We start from the raw sequence: 19416 nt of genomic DNA, 5'->3' as shown, positions 1-19416 counted from the left end.
AGATTTAATATTAATAACTGATCCAACATCCACTGCCTTTGTGAAAGAGAGTTTCAAAGATCTATCTCTGTGTAGAAATGCATCCTAATTCCCAACTAGTGAAAGTAGTTTATCCTTATCTTGCTTGTCTTTCCATGTTAATATCTTTAAGACTTATCAGATCACTCCTTAACCTTCTAAAGTTGAAATGAAACAGGTATAATTTATATAATCTCTCCTCATAACTTCACCTCTGAAGTCCAGGTACATTTCTTATAAATCTACAGTGTACTCCCTCCAAGGCTAACATATATCCTTCTTGAGATGTATTATCCGGATTTGCTCACAGTACTCCAAGTGAGGCTTACCTAAGCCTTTGCAAAACTGCAGCATGAATTCTGCATCCTTCAGTCCTCAGTAAAAGGTCTCACCTTCATCCTACTATGCTCCCAGGTCAATTAATTCCATACATGTTGCCACATTCAACTTTTCTTCCACTGCCTACACCTTAGTGCTTTCGTATTCAATCGTGATTCTCACCCACCCTCCGAGGACCCCTTCTCCCGCCTCCAACATACTCCCTCCGTTTCTTCCTCTCCCTCTAGCCCAACCAGTATCCTTCCACCAACTCACTTGTTCGATTGGTGGAACTGGTCTTTACCCTCAACAACTTCTCCTTCGAATCCTCCTACATCCTTCAGATGAAAGGGATAGCCATGGGCACATGCATAGGTCTCAGCTATGCCTGCCTCTTCATAGGATATGTGGAACACTCCATCTTCCACAGTTACACTGGCACCATCCCCCACCTTTTTCTCCACTACATTGACTGTATTGGTGCCGCTTTATGCTCTCACAGGGAGGTTGAACAGTTCATCAACTTCACTAACATGTTCCACCCTGACCTTAAGCTCACCTGGACCATTTCGGACACCTTCTGGTCCTTGCTGGACCCCTCAGTCTCCATCTCCGGCAACCGACTCAACACTGACATCTATTTCAAACCCATTGACTCCCACAGCTACCTAGACCACATCTCCTTCCACCCCCCCCCCCCCTGTAAAAACGTGATCTTTTCCTCCCAATTCCTCTGCCTCCATTGCATCTGCTCCCAGGAGGACCAATTCAACTCCAGGACATTAAAGATGGCCTCCTATTTCAAGCACTGCAATTTCCTCTCCCGTGTGATCATCAATTCCCTGTAGTGCATTTCCTCCACTTTCTGCACCTCTGCCCTTGAGCCTCACCTGTCCAACTGCCTTCCACTCCACTAATGTCTGGATACAGCGTATTACCCTCCTCCATTTCCACCACGTACAATAAGACCCCACCACCAGAGAGATATTTGATGGCTACCATACATCAAGAGCATTTGCGAACTGACAGCCAGACTACTGCGACCACTAGGACTCATAACAGCACGCAAACCAACAGCCACTCTCGACAACAACTCACCAGAACGAAGGACCCGATACCCAGCATGAGCAAAACTAATGTAGTGTACAAAATCCCATGCACGGACTGTACAAAACACTACATAGGACAAACAGGAAGACAGCTAACTATCCGCATCCATGAACACCAACTAGCCACGAAACGACACGACCAACTATCCTTAGTAGCCACACACACAGACGACAAGCAACGTGAATTCGACTGGGACAACACTACTATTATAGAACAAGTCAAACAGAGAAAGGCCAGGGAATTCCTAGAGGCATGGCACTCATCCACAGATTCAATCAATAAGCACATCGATCAATATACCAACCACTGCATCGGACAGCTGGAACTGACAACCGGAAGCGGCAGATTCAAACCACAACAAATGGTGGAGGAAAGATCACAGAAGCGCTTCACAGGAGGCTCCCAAGCACTGAGGATGTCACCTAGACAGGGGACGAAACATCTGCAACACAAATTCCCAGCTTGGCGAACAGAATCACAACAACGAGCGCTTGAGCTACAAATCTTCTCACAAACTTCCCAAACAATCTTTGCAAATCCATTCACCTCATCTACTATGTCCATTGTTCTTGATGTGGTCTCCTCTACATGGGGAAGACAGGTTGCCAATTTGTGGAATGTTTCAGGGAACATCTCTGGGACACATGCACCAACAACCCCACTGCCCTGTGGCTAACCAGTTCAACTCTCCTTCCCACTCCACCAAGAACATACAAGTCCTGGGCCACCTTCACTGCCAAATGCAAGCCACCCAATGACTAGAGGAAGAATGTCACATCTTCTGCCTTGAGTTGAGACCCTTCAACCACGTGGAATCAACACTGATGTTACTTGTTTCCAAATCTCCACCCCCCCCCCCCCACTTCAACCCAAATCTAACCCTCCAATTCAGCACAACTTTCTTCACCTGTCCTACCTGTCCATCTTCCTTCCCACCTATCCACTCCACTCTCCGCACTGACCTATCGCAATCATCCCCCACCTGCATTTACCTATCGTCTTCCCCGCTACCTTTCCTCCATCCTTTACCTCCACCCTCCCATTTATCTTTCAGCACCTTCTTTTCCCCCACCCCCCCCCCCCAATTCCTGATGAAGGGCTTCTACCTGAAACATCGACTCTCCTGCTCCTTGGATGCTGCCTGACCTGCTGTGCTTTTCCAGTGCCACACTTTTTGACTGATCTCCAGCATCTGCAGTTCTCACTTTCTCCCATTCTTCTGTTCCAGTCTACTAGATATAAAGGCCAACATTCCATTAACTTTCTTGATTATTTTCTGCCCCTGTTCATGTTATTTTAAATATCGATGCACCTGAACCACCAAGTCTCTTTGGATATCCACTGCACTTAACTTCATACTAGCTATAAAGTATCCTGATCTATCCTTTTTTGTACAAAATGGATAACCTCACATTTGCTTGCATTGAAATCCGTCTGTCAAGTTTTTGCCCATTCTCATGGACTGTCAATATCCCTTTGTAATTTTATGTTATCAATTACATGGTCTACAATGCCACCTTGTGGGTGGCACAGTGGTTAGCACTGCTGCCTCACAGCGCCAGAGACCCGGGTTCAATTCCCGCCTCAGCTGACTGACTGACTGAGTGGAGTTTGTACATTCTCCCAGTGTCTTGTTGGGCCAAAGGGCCTGTTTCCACACTAAGTAATCTAATCTAATATTATGTCGTCAGCAAATCTGGATGCCATTAACCAAGTCAATAAATATCGTGAATAATGGGGCTCTGTGGGAGATCCTGTGGGACACCACTGGTCACATCCTGTCCATTCAAGAATTTACACATTATCCCTACTTTCTAGCCACTCAACCCATTCCCCAGCTATGTTGCCTTCAATTCTGACGGGCTTCTACCTTAGTTAACAACCTCTTACGTGGAACTTCAAATATGTTCTGGAAATCCATATAAACAACATCCATATACATTTCTCTGTCCACTATCTCGGTCACCTCTTCAAAAAAAAATTCGGAGGTTTGTCAGGTATGGTCTACCTGTCACAAATCCATGCTGGATCTGCTTGATTAACTGAAAATTTTTGAGGTGTTCAGTTACCTTATCCTTGATTTATAGACTCCAACAATTTCCCCACTACAGATATTATGCTAACTGGTTTGTACTTCCTTGGCTTTCCTCTTTCACCTTTACTAAAAGCACTTCAGAGCCTTGCGTGTAAATATTAAGTTGACAACTTACAATGCAGTATTGAACAGTCCTGCACTAATGAGGTGCTGTTTCTCTGATCAGATATTACTCTCTGGATAGAAAGATCTCTGGGTAGTGCTCAAAGAAGAGGTTGAGAGTTGTCATTTGTATCCTGTAAATATTTATCCCTAACACTCCATCAATAACACAGAGTAACTTTTGTTTTAATGTCATTGTTGCTACATGTCTGCAAATTGACTGTGTCCTACATTATAACAGTGACTACACTTCAAAAGTTTTTATTTGGCTGCTTTAATATGTTTGTATCAAAGCAAAACACAGTGAATGCTGGAAATATTTAATACATTGGGAATTTATGGAAGACATTATATAAATGCATGCTATGTTATTGAACTGGAGAAATGAGGAACATATGAATTAGGAGCAGGACAATGCCATTTGACTCCTCTTGTTTACACCACCATTCAACAAGAACAGGGCTGATCTGTCTATAGGCTCAACTCTCCATTTCCATCTACCCACAATAACCATTGACTTTGTTAGTCAAGAATCTGTTGGTGACCTCTGATTTAAAAGTATTCAATAAACCTCCAGCCACACCTCTCTGGGGAAGTGAGGCCCAAAGACTCATGACCCCCTGAGAGAAACATCTCTTTATCTCAGTTCTAAATGGAGACCCTGATTTTTGAACTGTGTCCCCTGATTCTATTCTCTCCCACAAGAGCAAACATACGTTCAGCATCCATCCTATCAAGTGACTTCAGGATCTTGTATGTCTCCGGTATTCTTTTAAAGTTCAATAGATACAGGCTTAACATGTACAACCTTTTCTCATAATTCCCTCAACCCAGGTATCAGGAAATGCCAGTGCAGAGGATCCCTATCCAACATATATACTCTTTATCAGTAAATAGCAGATGTTGATATTGTCAAGGTGACCAAGAATGTCAGAATAAGTGTGTGCCCACAGCCTCCAAAGATGATTCAAGCTTGGTTGTTATTATTCCGATAATTATAAAACTCGAACCTGAGAGTGTGTTTCCTTCTTTTTCCATAGGATATTCCTGAGGGAATTGGAAAATTACATAGACTGTCCAGAGTTGGTGGGACGGTGTTTCTTGGATCGGGTATGTAAAGTCAATTTGAGTTGTGCTTTATTGCATCAATACTTCTAAACATTATCACTGTCAGGCGTAGGACTAGTTTCAGCTGGTTATAAGTTTTAGTACAGACAGCACAAGTTCACTACACTGTTTTGAAATTATACCCTCATCATAAATGTGTCTGCATCCAACCCATTTCCATTCCATCTCCCATTGCCAACCTGACACTTATCTTCATATTCCTATCCTTCTTTCACTTTCACTCCCCTACACTCTCATCCTGTACTTCCTCTAGCTCTGTATCAGATGGAGCAGTTCAAGAAGGCAGCTTACCCCCAACTTTTCAAAGGCAATTAGATATGTTCAGAAAATACTAGCTTTGCCAGCAAACTTTCCTTCCCAGTTCCATGTAAAATAAAGTGCCCCTTCCCATTTCTGATCTCTCTTGCAGGCCTTCTTTCAACAGAATAGGCATCCTCACATTATATTCCAGCTGCCAGTACTTTTTACCCACTCATTTAACCTGTCCGTTTCCCTTTGTAGACTTATTGTATCCTCCTCACAACTTGTTTTCCTACCTATCTTTGTAGTCTCAGGAAATTTGAATGTGATAGAGTCAGTCCCTTCATGCAAGTCATATGAATTGTAAATATTTGAAACCCAACACTGATCCCTGTGGTACTCCTATTTACAGTTTGACATCTGAAAATTACCCACTTATCCCAACTGTCACATTCCCTTTCAGAATTGCATAATGACAATGTGAGATTGTATTAGGTCTTTCTAAATATCCTGCATTATCTCCTTATTTTTCAACTTCAGTATTTCCTTATTGATATTACCTGGCCAATGGTTTCCTCCTTTCTTTAATAATGGTGTTGTGTGTGCAGTTTTCCAATCTGCTGGTATATTTTTGTGAACAGAGGGAATTTTAGAAAGTTACAATCTATGCATCTGTGATCTTCGAGGAGAAAGTGAGGTCTGCAGATGCTGGAGATCAGAGCTGAAAATGTGTTGCTGGAACAGCGCAGCAGGTCAGGCAGCATCCAGGGAACAGGAGAATCGACGTTTCGGGCATAAGCCTTCCTGAAGAAGGGCTTATGCCCGAAACGTCGATTCTCCTGTTCCCTGGATGCTGCCTGACCTGCTGCGCTGTTCCAGCAACACATTTTCAGTATCTGTGATCTATTCAATCACTCTTTTTAAGACCCCAGAATACAAACGTCTCTTGCAAAAGTATTTTGTCAACTACAAATAACCATTTCTGTTTGACTTGGAATCAGAAGAATCATAGAATCCCTACAGTGTGGAAATAAGCTATTTGGCCCATCGAGTCTGCACAGGCCCTCTAAAGAGCTTTTCCCCCATTCTTTCCACCTTTTCTATAGCTAACTCACCTAGCATGTGCAGCCCTGGACACTACAGAGCAATTTAGATTAGATTAGATTAGATTACTTACAGTGTGGAAACAGGCCCTTCAACCCACAAGTCCACACCGACCCGCCGAAGTGCAATCCACCCAGACACATTCCTCTACATTTACCCCTTCGCCTAACACTACGGGCAATTTAGCATGGCCAATTCACCTAACCTGCACATTTTTGGACTGTGGGAGGAAACCGGAGCACCCGGAGGAAACCCACACAGACATGGGGAGAATGTGCAAACTCCACACAGTCAGTTGGCTGAGGCGGGAATTGAACCCGGGTCTCTGGCGCTGTGCTTGCCACTGTGCCGCCCACGGTCAATCCACTTGACCTGCACATTTTTGGACTGTGGGAGGAAACCAGAGTACCCAGAGGAAACCCATACAGACACAGGGAGAACATGCAGTCTCCACACACACTCACACAAGGTTGGAATCGAATCAGGTCACTGGTGCTGCGAAGTAACAGTGCTAACCACTGAGTCACTGTGTCCTTGTCCAGTGCAGATTTAAATCCCTGACAGTTGCACTGCCTTTTTATCAGCTACAATTAATTCTTGCTTAATCTCTCCTGGTATAACTACAGTTATGGTAAATATAAGCTTCCATCAATGTTTTCTGACCCTTGGTAATCTTAATCCCCATCCCTACTGATTCTCATTCCAGATCTTCTGAACCAAGATACTCTCTCACTATTGTCTGTAAGGGCAATACTAATGTTATAAGACACCTGTAAAGTAAGATGTAAATGAAATCAATCTGCTGCTGAGTTTTAGGATTCTGTTCCAAGATTTTGTGTGTGTGTTTGTGTCTGGGAAGAATATTGCCAGTCATTAATCAAGTGGTGAACTAGTTGTAATGACTGTAAATAACCAAGTTGGGCATCTTTAAAGTTATGAAATTTTTGAGATGATTGTTTCTGTTTGTAGATGGAAGACCTTCAGATTTATGAGTGGTACTGTCGGAATAAACCCCGCTCAGAAAGCTTGTGGAGGCAGTGTTCAGACTGCATTTTCTTCCAGGTATTGATATCTTTTATAATTGACTTGTGCTCCTGCTGTTCCATGTGTTTATTAAATTGCTTGGATTTGAAGATGGTTAAGATGTGAGGCCTCATGTATTTTAGGATTGTGCTATCAACTAACTGCATTTTACTTGAGTCTGGGGGCCTGTCAGTTGTAGCTCTTGTCTTCAAAATTGCATTTGCCAAGCCTACTGTGTGTTTCACAAGCCTTGTCAAAAATACAACAGAGCCTGCCTATGTTGACTATACCTCGCTATTGAAGTGGCTTCATGTTCAGGATGATTATTATCATTAATTTGTGAAATGCTGGCATTGCTGGATTTTTTTGTCCATCACTAATTGCTCTTGGGAATATAAAGGTGAGCCAGTTTTCTCCACTGTAATCCATGTGCAATACATATGCACACAGTGCTACTGGATTTTGGTCCAGTAACACTGAACAGGTAAAGTATATCTTCAAGTTTGCTGTATTCCCATGGATCTGCTGCTCTTGTTCTCCTATGCGTTAAAAGATCTGCGTTTAGAGGTGTCTTACATAAAGTCTTGCAGTACATCTTGTAGATGATGTACTCTGCAATCGTGTTGTGCCATTATTGGAGAGAGTGGATATTTAAGATGACCTGTGGCATGCCGAATGACATTGTTTTCAAGTTTCCTGAGTATTGTTTGTGCGACACTTGAAGCAATTGAACAGAATTTCTTCTTACTGCTGATTCAGAGCTTGTAGTTGATAGACAGGATTTGTAAGGAAGGTGGTGAGTTACCACCACAAAATTCCCAGGCTCTGACCACTTGTTATACCCACAGTACTGTTAAGTTTCTGGGACTCCAAGGAAGTAGATAGTGAGGGATTTGTTGATCGTAATGCCCTTGAATGTCAAGGGAAGATAGTTAATAAATGCCAAATACTATGAATGCTGAAAATCTGAAAAAAACACAGAAACCTGTCTGGATGCTAAGCAAGTCCAGAACCATCTGTAGAAAGACAGACAGAGTTAACGTTTAAAGTCTGGTATGATGTTAGAAGAGAAATATGATGGAAAATATACTTTGTCTCTGTCAAAAGTATAAAAGAGTAGAGGAGCAGCAAGAAGGCAGGAGATGATTAAACTATCTATTGTGGCAATTATCTGACATTTGCGTAGCATGAATATAACCATATATTATGAATTTACACAAGAGACTGCTAGAGAGCATGCATGGATCTAAGACTAGTCTAAGATTTGCTATAGGTGTCTGGTAATCAGCTTTTGTGCATGTTTGATCTGAATTTTATCCCCTTGGCTTCTTATAGGTTTTTTTGCTCTGCTCTGTTTTTTTCCCTTAGCTGTTTGTTTTCCCTATTGCTGGTTGTAAAAAAATTTGGTTGACGTGCATCTGTATTGATGATTTCTTTGCAGGGGTTTTCTGTTCAGAGATTCATTCTTACGGCAGTTGTTCAGCTCCGTGGATCCTTAATCTGTTCTGAGGTCTTAAACTATACCAATGATTTTTTTGGAAAGATGATTTTTAAAAAAAAATTCTTCTGTTCTCCAGACAATTTCAAGTCGTTTCTTCTGTCTCTGCCATGCTTTTCTGGGCAGAGTATGCATTTTTGGCAGTCTGATTTTAAGGCTACACTTGCGTGTTGTGTTCAAAAATATATTGGCTGAGGAGCTGCAAGTCAAACTGCTTCAAGCTTAAGTTTCTAAAGAGGTTTTTTTAATGCATATTAATACATGGTAACTGGAGATCAGGTTTAGAGTTCATTATATCTTGAAGAGATGTTACCTACAAGAATTTCTCTCTTCCAAATCAAATTAATTCCTCCCACACTGCTAATTATGCCATGTGGGAAACAGTTCTGTTGCTTCATTTTAAGGTTACTCTAGGCTCCTAAAGTCCTGATGTAAAGGTCTTACATTAGCTCTTTGAAAGACATTTTTCTGCAGTACAAACAAAAGACATTGGTATTGAGGAGAAGGACAAGTAATGCTTCTTGGTCTTAACTATAGAGAGTACTATACATAGCCCTTTTCAAGGCTAATATGTCTGCACAGGCATTGTGGAGCCAGGTGACGTGGATTTTATATTTGGGAGTGGCGCTGGTGTAACCGCTTTTGTTGTCTGTGCAAAACAGAGTCGTTAGATCTGTTAAGACTAAGGAGAGGTGGCGAAAAAGGTTGCATTATGATATGGGATCAGAAATGAAGTCCAAACTTTCTGATAGCTTGGGATATTGTGGACATTGCTGACTTGCTTGTCTGCGGGAAAGAGGTTCTGCCAATGTGCAAACCATTAAATGATCTGCACTTTGATGAACTATGATTGAGCAGAACCAAATTGTTAGAGGGGAGAATGAAAATAAGTTAAATATCCAGTACGGTGGCTCAGTGGTTAGCACTGCTGCCTCACAGTGCCAGGGATCGGAGTTTGATTCCAGCTTCGGGCAACTGTCTGTGTGGAGTTTGCACATTCTTTCAGTGTCTGCGTGGGATTCCTCCGGGTGCTCCGGTTTCCTCCCACAGTTAGTTGAATTGGCCATGCTAAATTGCTAAGTTCAGGGATGTGTAGGTTAGGTGCATTAGTCGGTGTAAATGTGGAATTATAGGGTAGGAGAATGGGTGGGGGGCGGGGGGGGGAGCGGATTGCTCTTTGGAGGGTCGGTGCAGACTTGTTGGGCTGAAGGGCCTGTTTCCACAGTGTAGGGATTCTATTTTTTAACAATTCTATAAATATTTGGTATTATAGAGTGAATGTTGAAGACAGAGTATATGAAAAAGATTAATCCTAAGCATGGTTTCCCATTATACCGCAACCACAGGTAAAGTGAGAAAAAGCCATGCATAGGTAAGTTCAGACCTGATTTGAAGAAGTTTAACGTTGAATGAAGCCCTTAGTGTACAAAATATGCATTATTTCAGTGCAGTTGATATTGTACAGAATTCTTATGACTTTTTTGTAATGGGATATTTGGATGCAGATTTCTAGTTGGAGTATTGTACTTTAGGTGTTAGTTTTGCAACTATGTTTATTAAACTTCCAATTTCTTACTCAACCCATTGTGTTTCAGGAATGCCAGAAAAAGTTGGAACACAAGCTGGGCTTAGATTCCTATTTGTTGAAACCAGTGCAGCGGATAACAAAGTACCAGTTACTGCTAAAGGTAAAGTAAACGATCAAAGAAAATTACAGCACAAGAACAGGTCCTTTGGCCCTCGAAGCCTGTGATGATCCAGATCATCTATCTAAACCTGTCACCTGTTTTCTAAGTGTTTGTATCCCTCTGTTCCCTGTCCGTTCACACATCTGTCTAGATTCATCTTAAATTACGCTATTGTGCTCACCTCTACCATCTCCACTAGGAATGCGTTCCAGGTACTCTCCACCCTCTGTGTAAAGAACTTTCCATGCATATCTCCCTTAACATTTCCCCTCTCACCTTGAACTCGTGATCCCTAGTAATTGAGTCCGCCACTCTGGGGAAAAAGCTTCTTGCTATCCATCCTGTCTATACCTCTCATGATTTTGTAGACCTCAATCAGGTCCCTCCCCCCTCAACCTCCATCTTGCTAATGAAAACAATCCAAATCTACACAGCCTCTTTTTATAGCTAGCACCCTCCATACCAGGCAACATCCTGGTGAACCCCTTCTGAACCCTGTCCAAAGCATCCACATCCTTTTGGTAATGTGATGATCAGAACTGTACGCAGTATTCCAAATGTGGTCAAACCAAAGTCCCAAACCACTGTAATACGACCTGTCAACTCTTGTACCCAATACCCGTCCGATAGGGAAAACATGCCGTTTGCCTTCTTGACCACTCTATCACCCTGCGTTGCCACCTTCAGGGAACAATGGACCTGAACACTCCGATCTCTCTGTACATCAATTTTCCCCAGGACTTTTCCATTTACTGTATAGTACACTCTTGAATTGGATCTCCAAGATGCATCACTTCGATTGAACTTCACCTGCCAATTTTCTGCCCAATTCTGCATTCTCTGACAGTCCCCTTCACTATCTGCTACTCCACCAATGGTAGTGTCATCTGGAAGTTTGCAGATCAGACCACTTTTACCTTCCTCCAGATCATTTGTGTATATCACAAACAACAGTGGTCCTAGCACGGATCCCTGTGGAACACCACTGGTCACAGTTCTCCATTTTGAGAGGCTCCCTTTTACCACTACTGTGTCCTGCTGCCCAGTTAGTTCTCTATCCATCATTTTCTCTATCAGGGGAACCTTACCAAATGCCTTACTGAAGTCCACTTGTATGAGATTTACAGTCCTTCCCTCATCAATCAACTTTCTCACTTCCTCAAATAATTCTATTAAGTTGGTAAGCCATGACCTTCACTGCATGTTCCAAATGTAAGTAGATCCTATCCATCAGTATCTTCTCCAGCAGCTTCCCTACCACTGATGTCAGGCTCACCAGTCTTTAATTACATAGATTATCGCTGCTGCCCTCCTTAAACAAGGCAACAACATTAGCAATTCTCCAGTCCTCTGGGACGTCACCAGTGTTCAAAGATGCTGCAAAGATATCAGTTAAGGCCTCAGCTATTTCCTCTCAATTTTCTCAGTAACCTGGGATAGATCCCATCTGGACCTGAGGACTTTTCCATCTTAATGCCTTTTAGAATACCCAATGCTTCCTCCCTCCCTTATGCTGATTTGACCTGGAGTATTCAAACATCTATCCCTAACGTCAATATCCGCCATGTCCCTCTCCTTGGTGAATACCAATGCAAAGTACTTATTAAGATATCACCCATTTTCTGTGTCTCCACGCATAATTTTCCTCCTTTGTCCTTGAGTGAGTCAGCCCTTTCTCTAGTTACCCTCTTGCTGTTTATATACGAATAAAAGGCTTTGGGATTTTCCTTAACCCTGTTTGCTAAAGATATTTCATAACTCCTTTTAGCCCTCTTAATTCCTCATTTCAGATTGGTCCTTCTTTCCTGATATTCTTCCAAAGCTTCACCTGTTTTCAGTCACCTAGACCTTATGTATACTTCCTTTTTCCTCTAGGCTAGTCTCACAATTTCACCTGTCATTCATGTATCCCTAAACTTGCCATTTCTATCCCTCATCTTCACAGGGACATGTCTGTCCTGCACTCTCATCAACCTCTCTTTAAAAGTCTCCCACATATCGAATGTGGATTTCCCTTCAAACAGGTGCTCCTAATCTACATTCCCCAGCTACTGCCAAATTTTGGTACAGTTGGCCTTCCCCCAGTTTAGCACTGTTCCTCTAGGACCACACTCATCTTTGTCCAGGAGTGTTCTAAAACTTATGGAATTGTGATTACTATTCACAAAGTAATCCCCCACTGAAACTTCAACCACCTGCCTAGGCTCATTTCCCCAACACCAGGTCTAGTATGGCCTGTTCCCGAGTTGGACTATTTACATACTGCTGTATAAAACACTCTTGGATGCTCCTTACAAATTCTGCTCCATCTAGACCTCTAACACTAAATGAATCTCAGTCATTGTTGGGAAAAGTAAAATCTCTGATCACCATCACTCTGTTTTTCCCATGTCTTTCTATGATCTCTCTCCATTTTGTACCTCTATCTCACACTCACTGTTGGGAGGCCTGTAGTACAGCCTCAACATTGTTACTGCACCCTTCCTATTTCTGAGCTCTGCCCATGTTGCCTCACTGCTCAAATCCTCCGTTGTGCTCTCCTTCAGCACAGCTATCCTGTCTGATCAGTAATGCAACTCCTCCACCCATTTTACCTCCCTCTCTATCCTGGCTGAAGCATTTCTATCCTGGGATTATAGAATTGCCAATCATGCCCTTCCCTCAACCAAGTCTCAGTAATAGCAATGGCATCATATTCCCAGGTACGAATCCAAACCCTAAGTTCCTTTGCCTGACCTACTACACCTCATGTTAAAACACATGCACCTCAGACCACCTGTCCCTTGCGTTCATCATCTGCTCCCTGCTTGCTCTTCCCCTTAGTCATGTTGACTTCATTATTTAGTTCCTTACATACTACTACCTCCATCCTGTCCACTAACCTCCTCATTTGATTCCCATTCTGCTGCCACATTAGTTTAAACCCTCCCCAGTAGCATTAGCAAAAGCACCCCCAAGACATCGGTTCCAGTCTGGCCCAGGTATAGACTATTCAATTTGTAATAGTCCCACGTCCCCCAAAACTGCTCCCAACGTCCCAAAAATCTGAACCCCTCTCTGCTGCATCATCTCTCAAGCCATGCATTCATCCTACATATTCTTTCATCCCTATTCGGACTACCATATGGCACTGGTAACAATCCTGAGTTTACTACCTCGGAGGTCCTACTTTTTAACTTGGTTCCTAATTCCCTAAATTCTGCTTGTAGGATCTCATCCCATTTTTACCTATATCAGCGGTGCCTATATGCACCATGACAGCTGGCTGTTCACCCTTCCCCTTCAGAATGTTCTGCAGCCGATCTGAGATATCCCTGACCCATGCACCTGGGAGGCAACATACCATTTGGGAGTCTTGTTTTCGACCACAGAACTGCCTAACTGCTCCCCTTACGATTGAATCCCCTATGACTATAGTCCTTCCACTCTTTTTTTTCCCCACGCTTCTGTACAGCAGAGCCACTTACGGTGCCACGAACGTGTCTCCTGCTGCCTTCCCCTGGTGAGCCATCTCTGTTTATTATTGCAACAATAATCAAAAGATAAAAAGCTTTGAAAAATGAAAACGGTGCTGATATTAAAATAGAGTTAGCAACATTTATTCAACATTTATACCTAGTTCCTGATGAAGGGCTTATGCCTGAAATGTTGACTCTCCTGCTTCTCAGATGCTGCCTGACCTGCTGTGCTTTTCCAGTGCCACACTTCTGAGTCTGACTCTCCAGAATCTACAAAAACACACACCATGCGTTAGAAAACAGCATAAATGAAGTGGCTGGAAAGTGAGGACAAAGGCACCCGTTTTGTTTTGAGAGGGTGAGGTGAGGGCAGAAGTGCAGGAAATGATCTGACAAAGTTGAGGCCCTGTCACTTATGGTTTTCAGTGCGTGCAGGGGTGAGTCCAAGGTTGAGGAAGAAGGAAGACATTCAGAAGCATTATTGGTGATGCAAAGTTCTTCATTGTACATAACTAACTTCCAAAATCAGAAGTGTCATTACTTTTAATAGTTTATCCATTAAGATGTGGACTTGAATAGGATGAACCCGGGAGTTTCTTTATTCAAACATTGATAGTTGTTCACTTCTTATTCAAAATTGTGGGTTTGAGGAATTGATGAATATGCCTGAATTAACAGGAGTTATTGAAGTACAGCAAAAACTCTGAAGGAGCTGAGGATCTGCAGGAAGCACTGGCAGCTATCTTGGGAATTCTGAAAGCTGTGAATGACTCTATGCACCAGGTCGCCATCACAGGATATGAGGTATGAGACAAGCTGATCTCACTGAGAGCTATGGGTGATATGATGCCTCACACCATCACATTATGGCATTGAATCTCTTTCTTTAACACAGTGTGCATGAGGTGCTGTGACTACATTGCCAAACAGTTTCTTTAGTAACTAGTACATCAGACTAAATACCAGCTGTTAGCAATATTTTGTCAAGGCTAACAATGCTTCATGTGAGACAAGTTATTTAACAGCCACTGATATCATTGATAGTGAAGTCTTGAAAGGTGAGGCCATGAGAAGAAAGGCTGTTGCTCGCACTCACAGAAAATCTGGAGTGAAATGTAATGTGTTAATTGCCCATCTAATCAACCAAGAGTGTTGTGAATTCTTTACGCAGGTATTTAGTGAGTTTAGTCTTAGCTGGCATGTTGAGTGTGTAAATTGGTGAAACAGAAGGGTGAGATAGTTGAGCTGTTGCTTGGAAAGATGCAGCAAAAAGAATCTTTGGCACTTTGGGGAATGCCTTGAGAATTCAAGCTCAGAACTATACCAGGAACCTAGGAATGTGATGGATTTGGAAAGAGCATGGGGAGGGGCAAGAGCAAACCTGGCAGAAAATAGTTGCAGTCGAAGATTGTGGTGGATGAAGAGCTTATGATCAAAATGTCGATTCTCCAGCTTTTCGGATGATGCCTGACCAGCTGTGCTTTGCCACCACCACAATCTTCGATTCTCATCTCCATCATCTGCAGTGCTCACTTTCTCCCAGAGAATAGTTGTACACATGGGCAATAAGAATGGTAGATTTAAGAGATGAGGGGCCAAAAGAATGGATTTAGAACAAACCAACATGGATCCTGGGAACCATCATGAGTGGCACGGGTGACTCAGTGGTTAGCATTGCTGCCTCACAGCATTAGGGACCTGAGTTCGATTCTAGCCTCTGGCAATTGTCTTTGTGGAATTTGCACATTCTCCCAGAGTCTGCATGGGTTTGCTCCGGGTGCTCTGGTTTCCTCCCACAATCCAAAGATATGCAGGTTAGGTGAATTGGCCATGCTAAAAAAGCCCATAGTGTTCAGGATTGTGTAGGTTAGGTGCATTAGTCAGGGGAAATGTAGAGTAATAGGGTAGGGGAATGGGTCTGGATGGGTTACTCTTTGGAGGGTCGGTGTGGACTTGTTGGACCAATGGCCTGTTTCCACACTGTGGGGATTCTATAATCAATGAATTATCCATGTTAACTGGATATAGAGTTGTGCTTTTTACGAAGTTAGAGCATCTTCAGTAATTAGAGGAAATGAAGTACATCTTTTCTGAGTGCAATCAGTTTTGAATCAGCATAAGATTGCTAATTTGTGTTGCAATATTGGTGGTCGCATTGAAGAATGACAGGTATGCAGAGGGCATCAGAAATTCTGGACAGATTTCCTTATTATGATCTAGTCTGCTGGCTGTGATGTACATTGTACACCTTCACCCTACTGACTGTAATTTACCCTGTATATGAATCAGTTTGCAATCTATGATTCACATTCTACAGGTACCATCTGACAATGTGATTTTTGCTGTATTTGTTCTATCTGAATTTTGGTTTGTTCTGTACCTTGGTCACTCTGTAGCTTTGGTTTACATTCCATGTGCATTGCTGTACTGGTTGTGATATATAATATATATCATTGAGTATAACAACTATTTAATTTGCACTGTGTACGGGTTTTGGTTCCTAGTTTTCATTTGGACTGTATCGGTCAGTCTTGTAGCTGTGATTTGTATTGTACGAGTTAGTCTGCTTAAAATGTTTTACATTGTACATGGTTTTGTTTGCTAGCTGTGCTTTAAGTGAGCAAGCACAGTGAGAGCAGTTCATCACTAAGTGCAGATGGATGCAGTCTGAGCTTCGGAATTTGGTGAATGAGGGAATTTAGTAAGTGAGGGTGGGGGTGCTTTTCAATCCTTTATGTAAAAGGAGTGAACTATGAGAAGAAACCAGCAGGATGTGAAAGCTGAAGCCTGTAAGTGTTGATTAGGTGTGATATTCCTAAACTGAAATTGAACACGTTAAAGATGGCCGAATAGGTGAAGTATGTGGGGACTGCTGGGCACCAATGTGATCTACAGGAACCGTGTCTAAAGTAAGTTTCTACAGCTTGACTTGAACTGGAGACTGAGCTATGAACATTGATTCATCCGGGGTGTGGGAGGTATTCTGTTCTAGAAGGCTGTCATATGCCTTATGCTAGGCACTTCTGATTTAGTCCACAGTGAAGGATGGGAAGATGTGATGACAGGTAAGGGGACCAAGAAACTAAAAGTGAAGCTGCCTCAACTGTTGCAAATTTCTGAAATGTTTGGGGTTCTTGCAGCTTGTATGGATCTGAGAATAGGCTGCAAGGTGTATGAGTGAACTGACCATGGCATCAAGGTACGTTGTCATTCAAGTGGGGAGAATATAGGAACTTATTGGTAGGAAGGAAAAGTATAGACAGGGGGTGTAGATATACTTCTCTGCACTGGAGAGTGAAAGTACAGAACGATGCATTCCTGTCTAATGCCAGGATTTTGGTCATCTGCTTTGACCTGGAGAAGCATTGCAGTGGGTGGGAAGGATATTACTATCGTTATGATCCAAATCTGTGTATTAATGCTTGAATCAAAGGCAAATTGGCATAAGGTAAATTAAAGCTGAATGCACAATTTAAACATTGGTATTGGAGAAGTGGGGCCCTGGTATCAATATTCAGGAAAGTTTGCAAACACTGTGGCACACCACTAGAAACATATTGCCAGCCAGAAAAAGACCCTATCTCTGCTTAGCTGTGTTACTCAGGTGTTAGAGAAGGTTTTAAATTATATACTGCAAGGAAGTGATCACATGAGATGTTACGCATTAAATCAAAGAAAAAGGACAAAGTAGTGGTTTAGGTAATGATGACTGATGTGTGGCAGGAAAGGACAGAATTTACAAAATTGTGTGTTCCAGCATCTTGGAGCTCCCTACCTAACAGCCACTTTGTGAGAAAGAAAGGAGTTTTGCATCTCTTAGCGGAGATTTTGATCAGGAATGTGGAGAAATACTTCCATTTTAATAGTTCTTCCTAGCCCATAATTGGGACAAACTACACCCCCTTTTCAAAGCAGTAAGCTGCCGTTTTCTGAAATTTAAAGGCTCTGCCAGCCACCTCGAAGCTATTGCCAAAATATAAGTGCATGAGAGAAGTGTGATGTTAGAGTGCCAAGTGAGTCTAGATCCAGGCTGTAAGGTGGCAAGTCATCTGATTCAGTGCTTGGAGTAGGTCAGGATGAGTGGGAGAAATTGAGTCCACGTACTGTTGGATTGGGTTCAGCAGTAAGGGTGGGGGTGAGAGGTTGGGTCTTGCAGGAAGGAAAGGGGTGTTAGTGGTGGGTGCAATGTGCTGTTGGGTTAGGTCTGGCAGGGTGGGGGTCATTCTGGATTCAGCAGGGTGGAGTGAATAATAGAGTGTGAGGCAGCTGGAGTGTAGGATTCCATGAGGATGGTGGCGGGGGTGATGTCTGGCAGAATTGTGGTGAGGTAAGTATGTGGATCAAAAAGTGTAGTGCTGGAAAAGTACAGCCGGTCAGGCAACATCTGAGGAGCAGGAGAGTTGACATTTCAAGCACAAGATTTTCATCAGGAATGTGGCATTCCTAATGAAGAGTTTATGCTCTAAACATCGACTTTACTGCTCCTGGGATGCTGTGCTTTTCCAGCACCACCTATTTTGACTCTGATTTCCAGCATCTGCAGTCCTCACTTTCTCCTGTGAGGTAAGTATGTGGTCAGTTTAATAGTTACACGGGAGTTCGACTTGTATAATCAATAGTGTAACATCCCCAAGTAATTATTTTACTTAATCATTCAAAGTCTCAGACTTAAATAAAGACTTGGACGATTCCAGTCTGTAAGGAACTATCCAGCAGAAATTTTAATTTCATGGGGATTTCCTTTAATGTATGCTACAATGGAGATGAAATTCTAAACTATAGCCTGGTCATTGGATAATTCGAACCAGTGTTTCTGATGCCTCTGAATGTGATGGGGAATTCTTGTAATGGGCCATTAGAGTTATTGATAGGTGGCTATTGTTCCTCTATTTATATTACTTTATTCACATTGCAAGTATCGCAAATTTCATTGCTTCAATCAAGAAACCTATTCTTATCTCAAAAAGAAGAGTTGAAGATGTGGGTATACTGACCTTTGAGAGAGTTAAAAGCTAGCAGAACTACCTGACAGCACCAAGTGTCCTTAATAAGGTAACAATGTAATACTTGGTCAAAAGCTAGATTAGTTGGGTTGTCTGGAAACAACAAAACAGATTTGAATTAGGCCAATCATTTTAAATTATACCCTGAAAAATACCAAATTCCAATCAAGTTTGAATTGAGTATATTGACTATCTTAAAAGCCAATGACACAATCCAATGCTTTGGGGGTATAAGACCAAGAAAACCTGAACAGTTGGAGGAGAACCGCCATGCCACCAGCATGTGGAGACTGCCTGAAAAATTGTTCTCTTAAAAGGTACCTTTATCGATCCATGAGCTATAAAGCATAAAGGTTAGATCTCACGGAATACAGGGAGAACCAGCCATTTGGATACAGAACTGGCTCAAAGGCAGAAGACAGAGGGTGGTGGTGGAGGGTTGTTTTTCAGACTGGAGGCCTGTGACCAGTGGAGCGCCACAAGGATCAGTGTTGGGTCCTCTACTTTTTGTCATTTACATAAATGATTTGGATGCGAGCATAAGAGGTACAGTTAGTAAGTTTGCAGATGACACCAAAATTGGAGGTGTAGTGGACAGCGAAGGAGATTATATCAGAAACCAACGGGATCT

The 19416-nt window shown here is 42.4% G+C and overlaps 1 protein-coding gene across 8 annotated transcripts in view; it reads left to right on the top strand.

Annotated features, from left to right (window-relative positions):
- The window catches only part of mcf2la (mcf.2 cell line derived transforming sequence-like a), a 239539-nt gene that overhangs the window by 184354 nt on the left and 35769 nt on the right, over positions 1 to 19416 (top strand). For all 8 annotated transcript variants that reach the window (XR_015758942.1, XM_043700234.2, XM_087993072.1 and 5 more), the window contains exons 18-21: positions 4684 to 4753; positions 7085 to 7177; positions 10232 to 10324; positions 14461 to 14586. Coding sequence is in view for 7 of the 8 variants with exons in the window: in XM_043700234.2 (XP_043556169.2) it covers positions 4684 to 4753; positions 7085 to 7177; positions 10232 to 10324; positions 14461 to 14586 (382 nt within the window). In the remaining variant the exon portion in view is untranslated. The remainder of the gene's footprint in view (positions 1 to 4683; positions 4754 to 7084; positions 7178 to 10231; positions 10325 to 14460; positions 14587 to 19416) is intronic.

Source organism: Chiloscyllium plagiosum, unplaced genomic scaffold (assembly GCF_037043375.1).
Source record: "Chiloscyllium plagiosum isolate Xiang-an unplaced genomic scaffold, Cpla_swu_hap1 HiC_scaffold_12, whole genome shotgun sequence".
Taxonomy (NCBI): domain Eukaryota; kingdom Metazoa; phylum Chordata; class Chondrichthyes; order Orectolobiformes; family Hemiscylliidae; genus Chiloscyllium; species Chiloscyllium plagiosum.
This window is presented reverse-complemented; position numbering and strand designations above follow the sequence as displayed.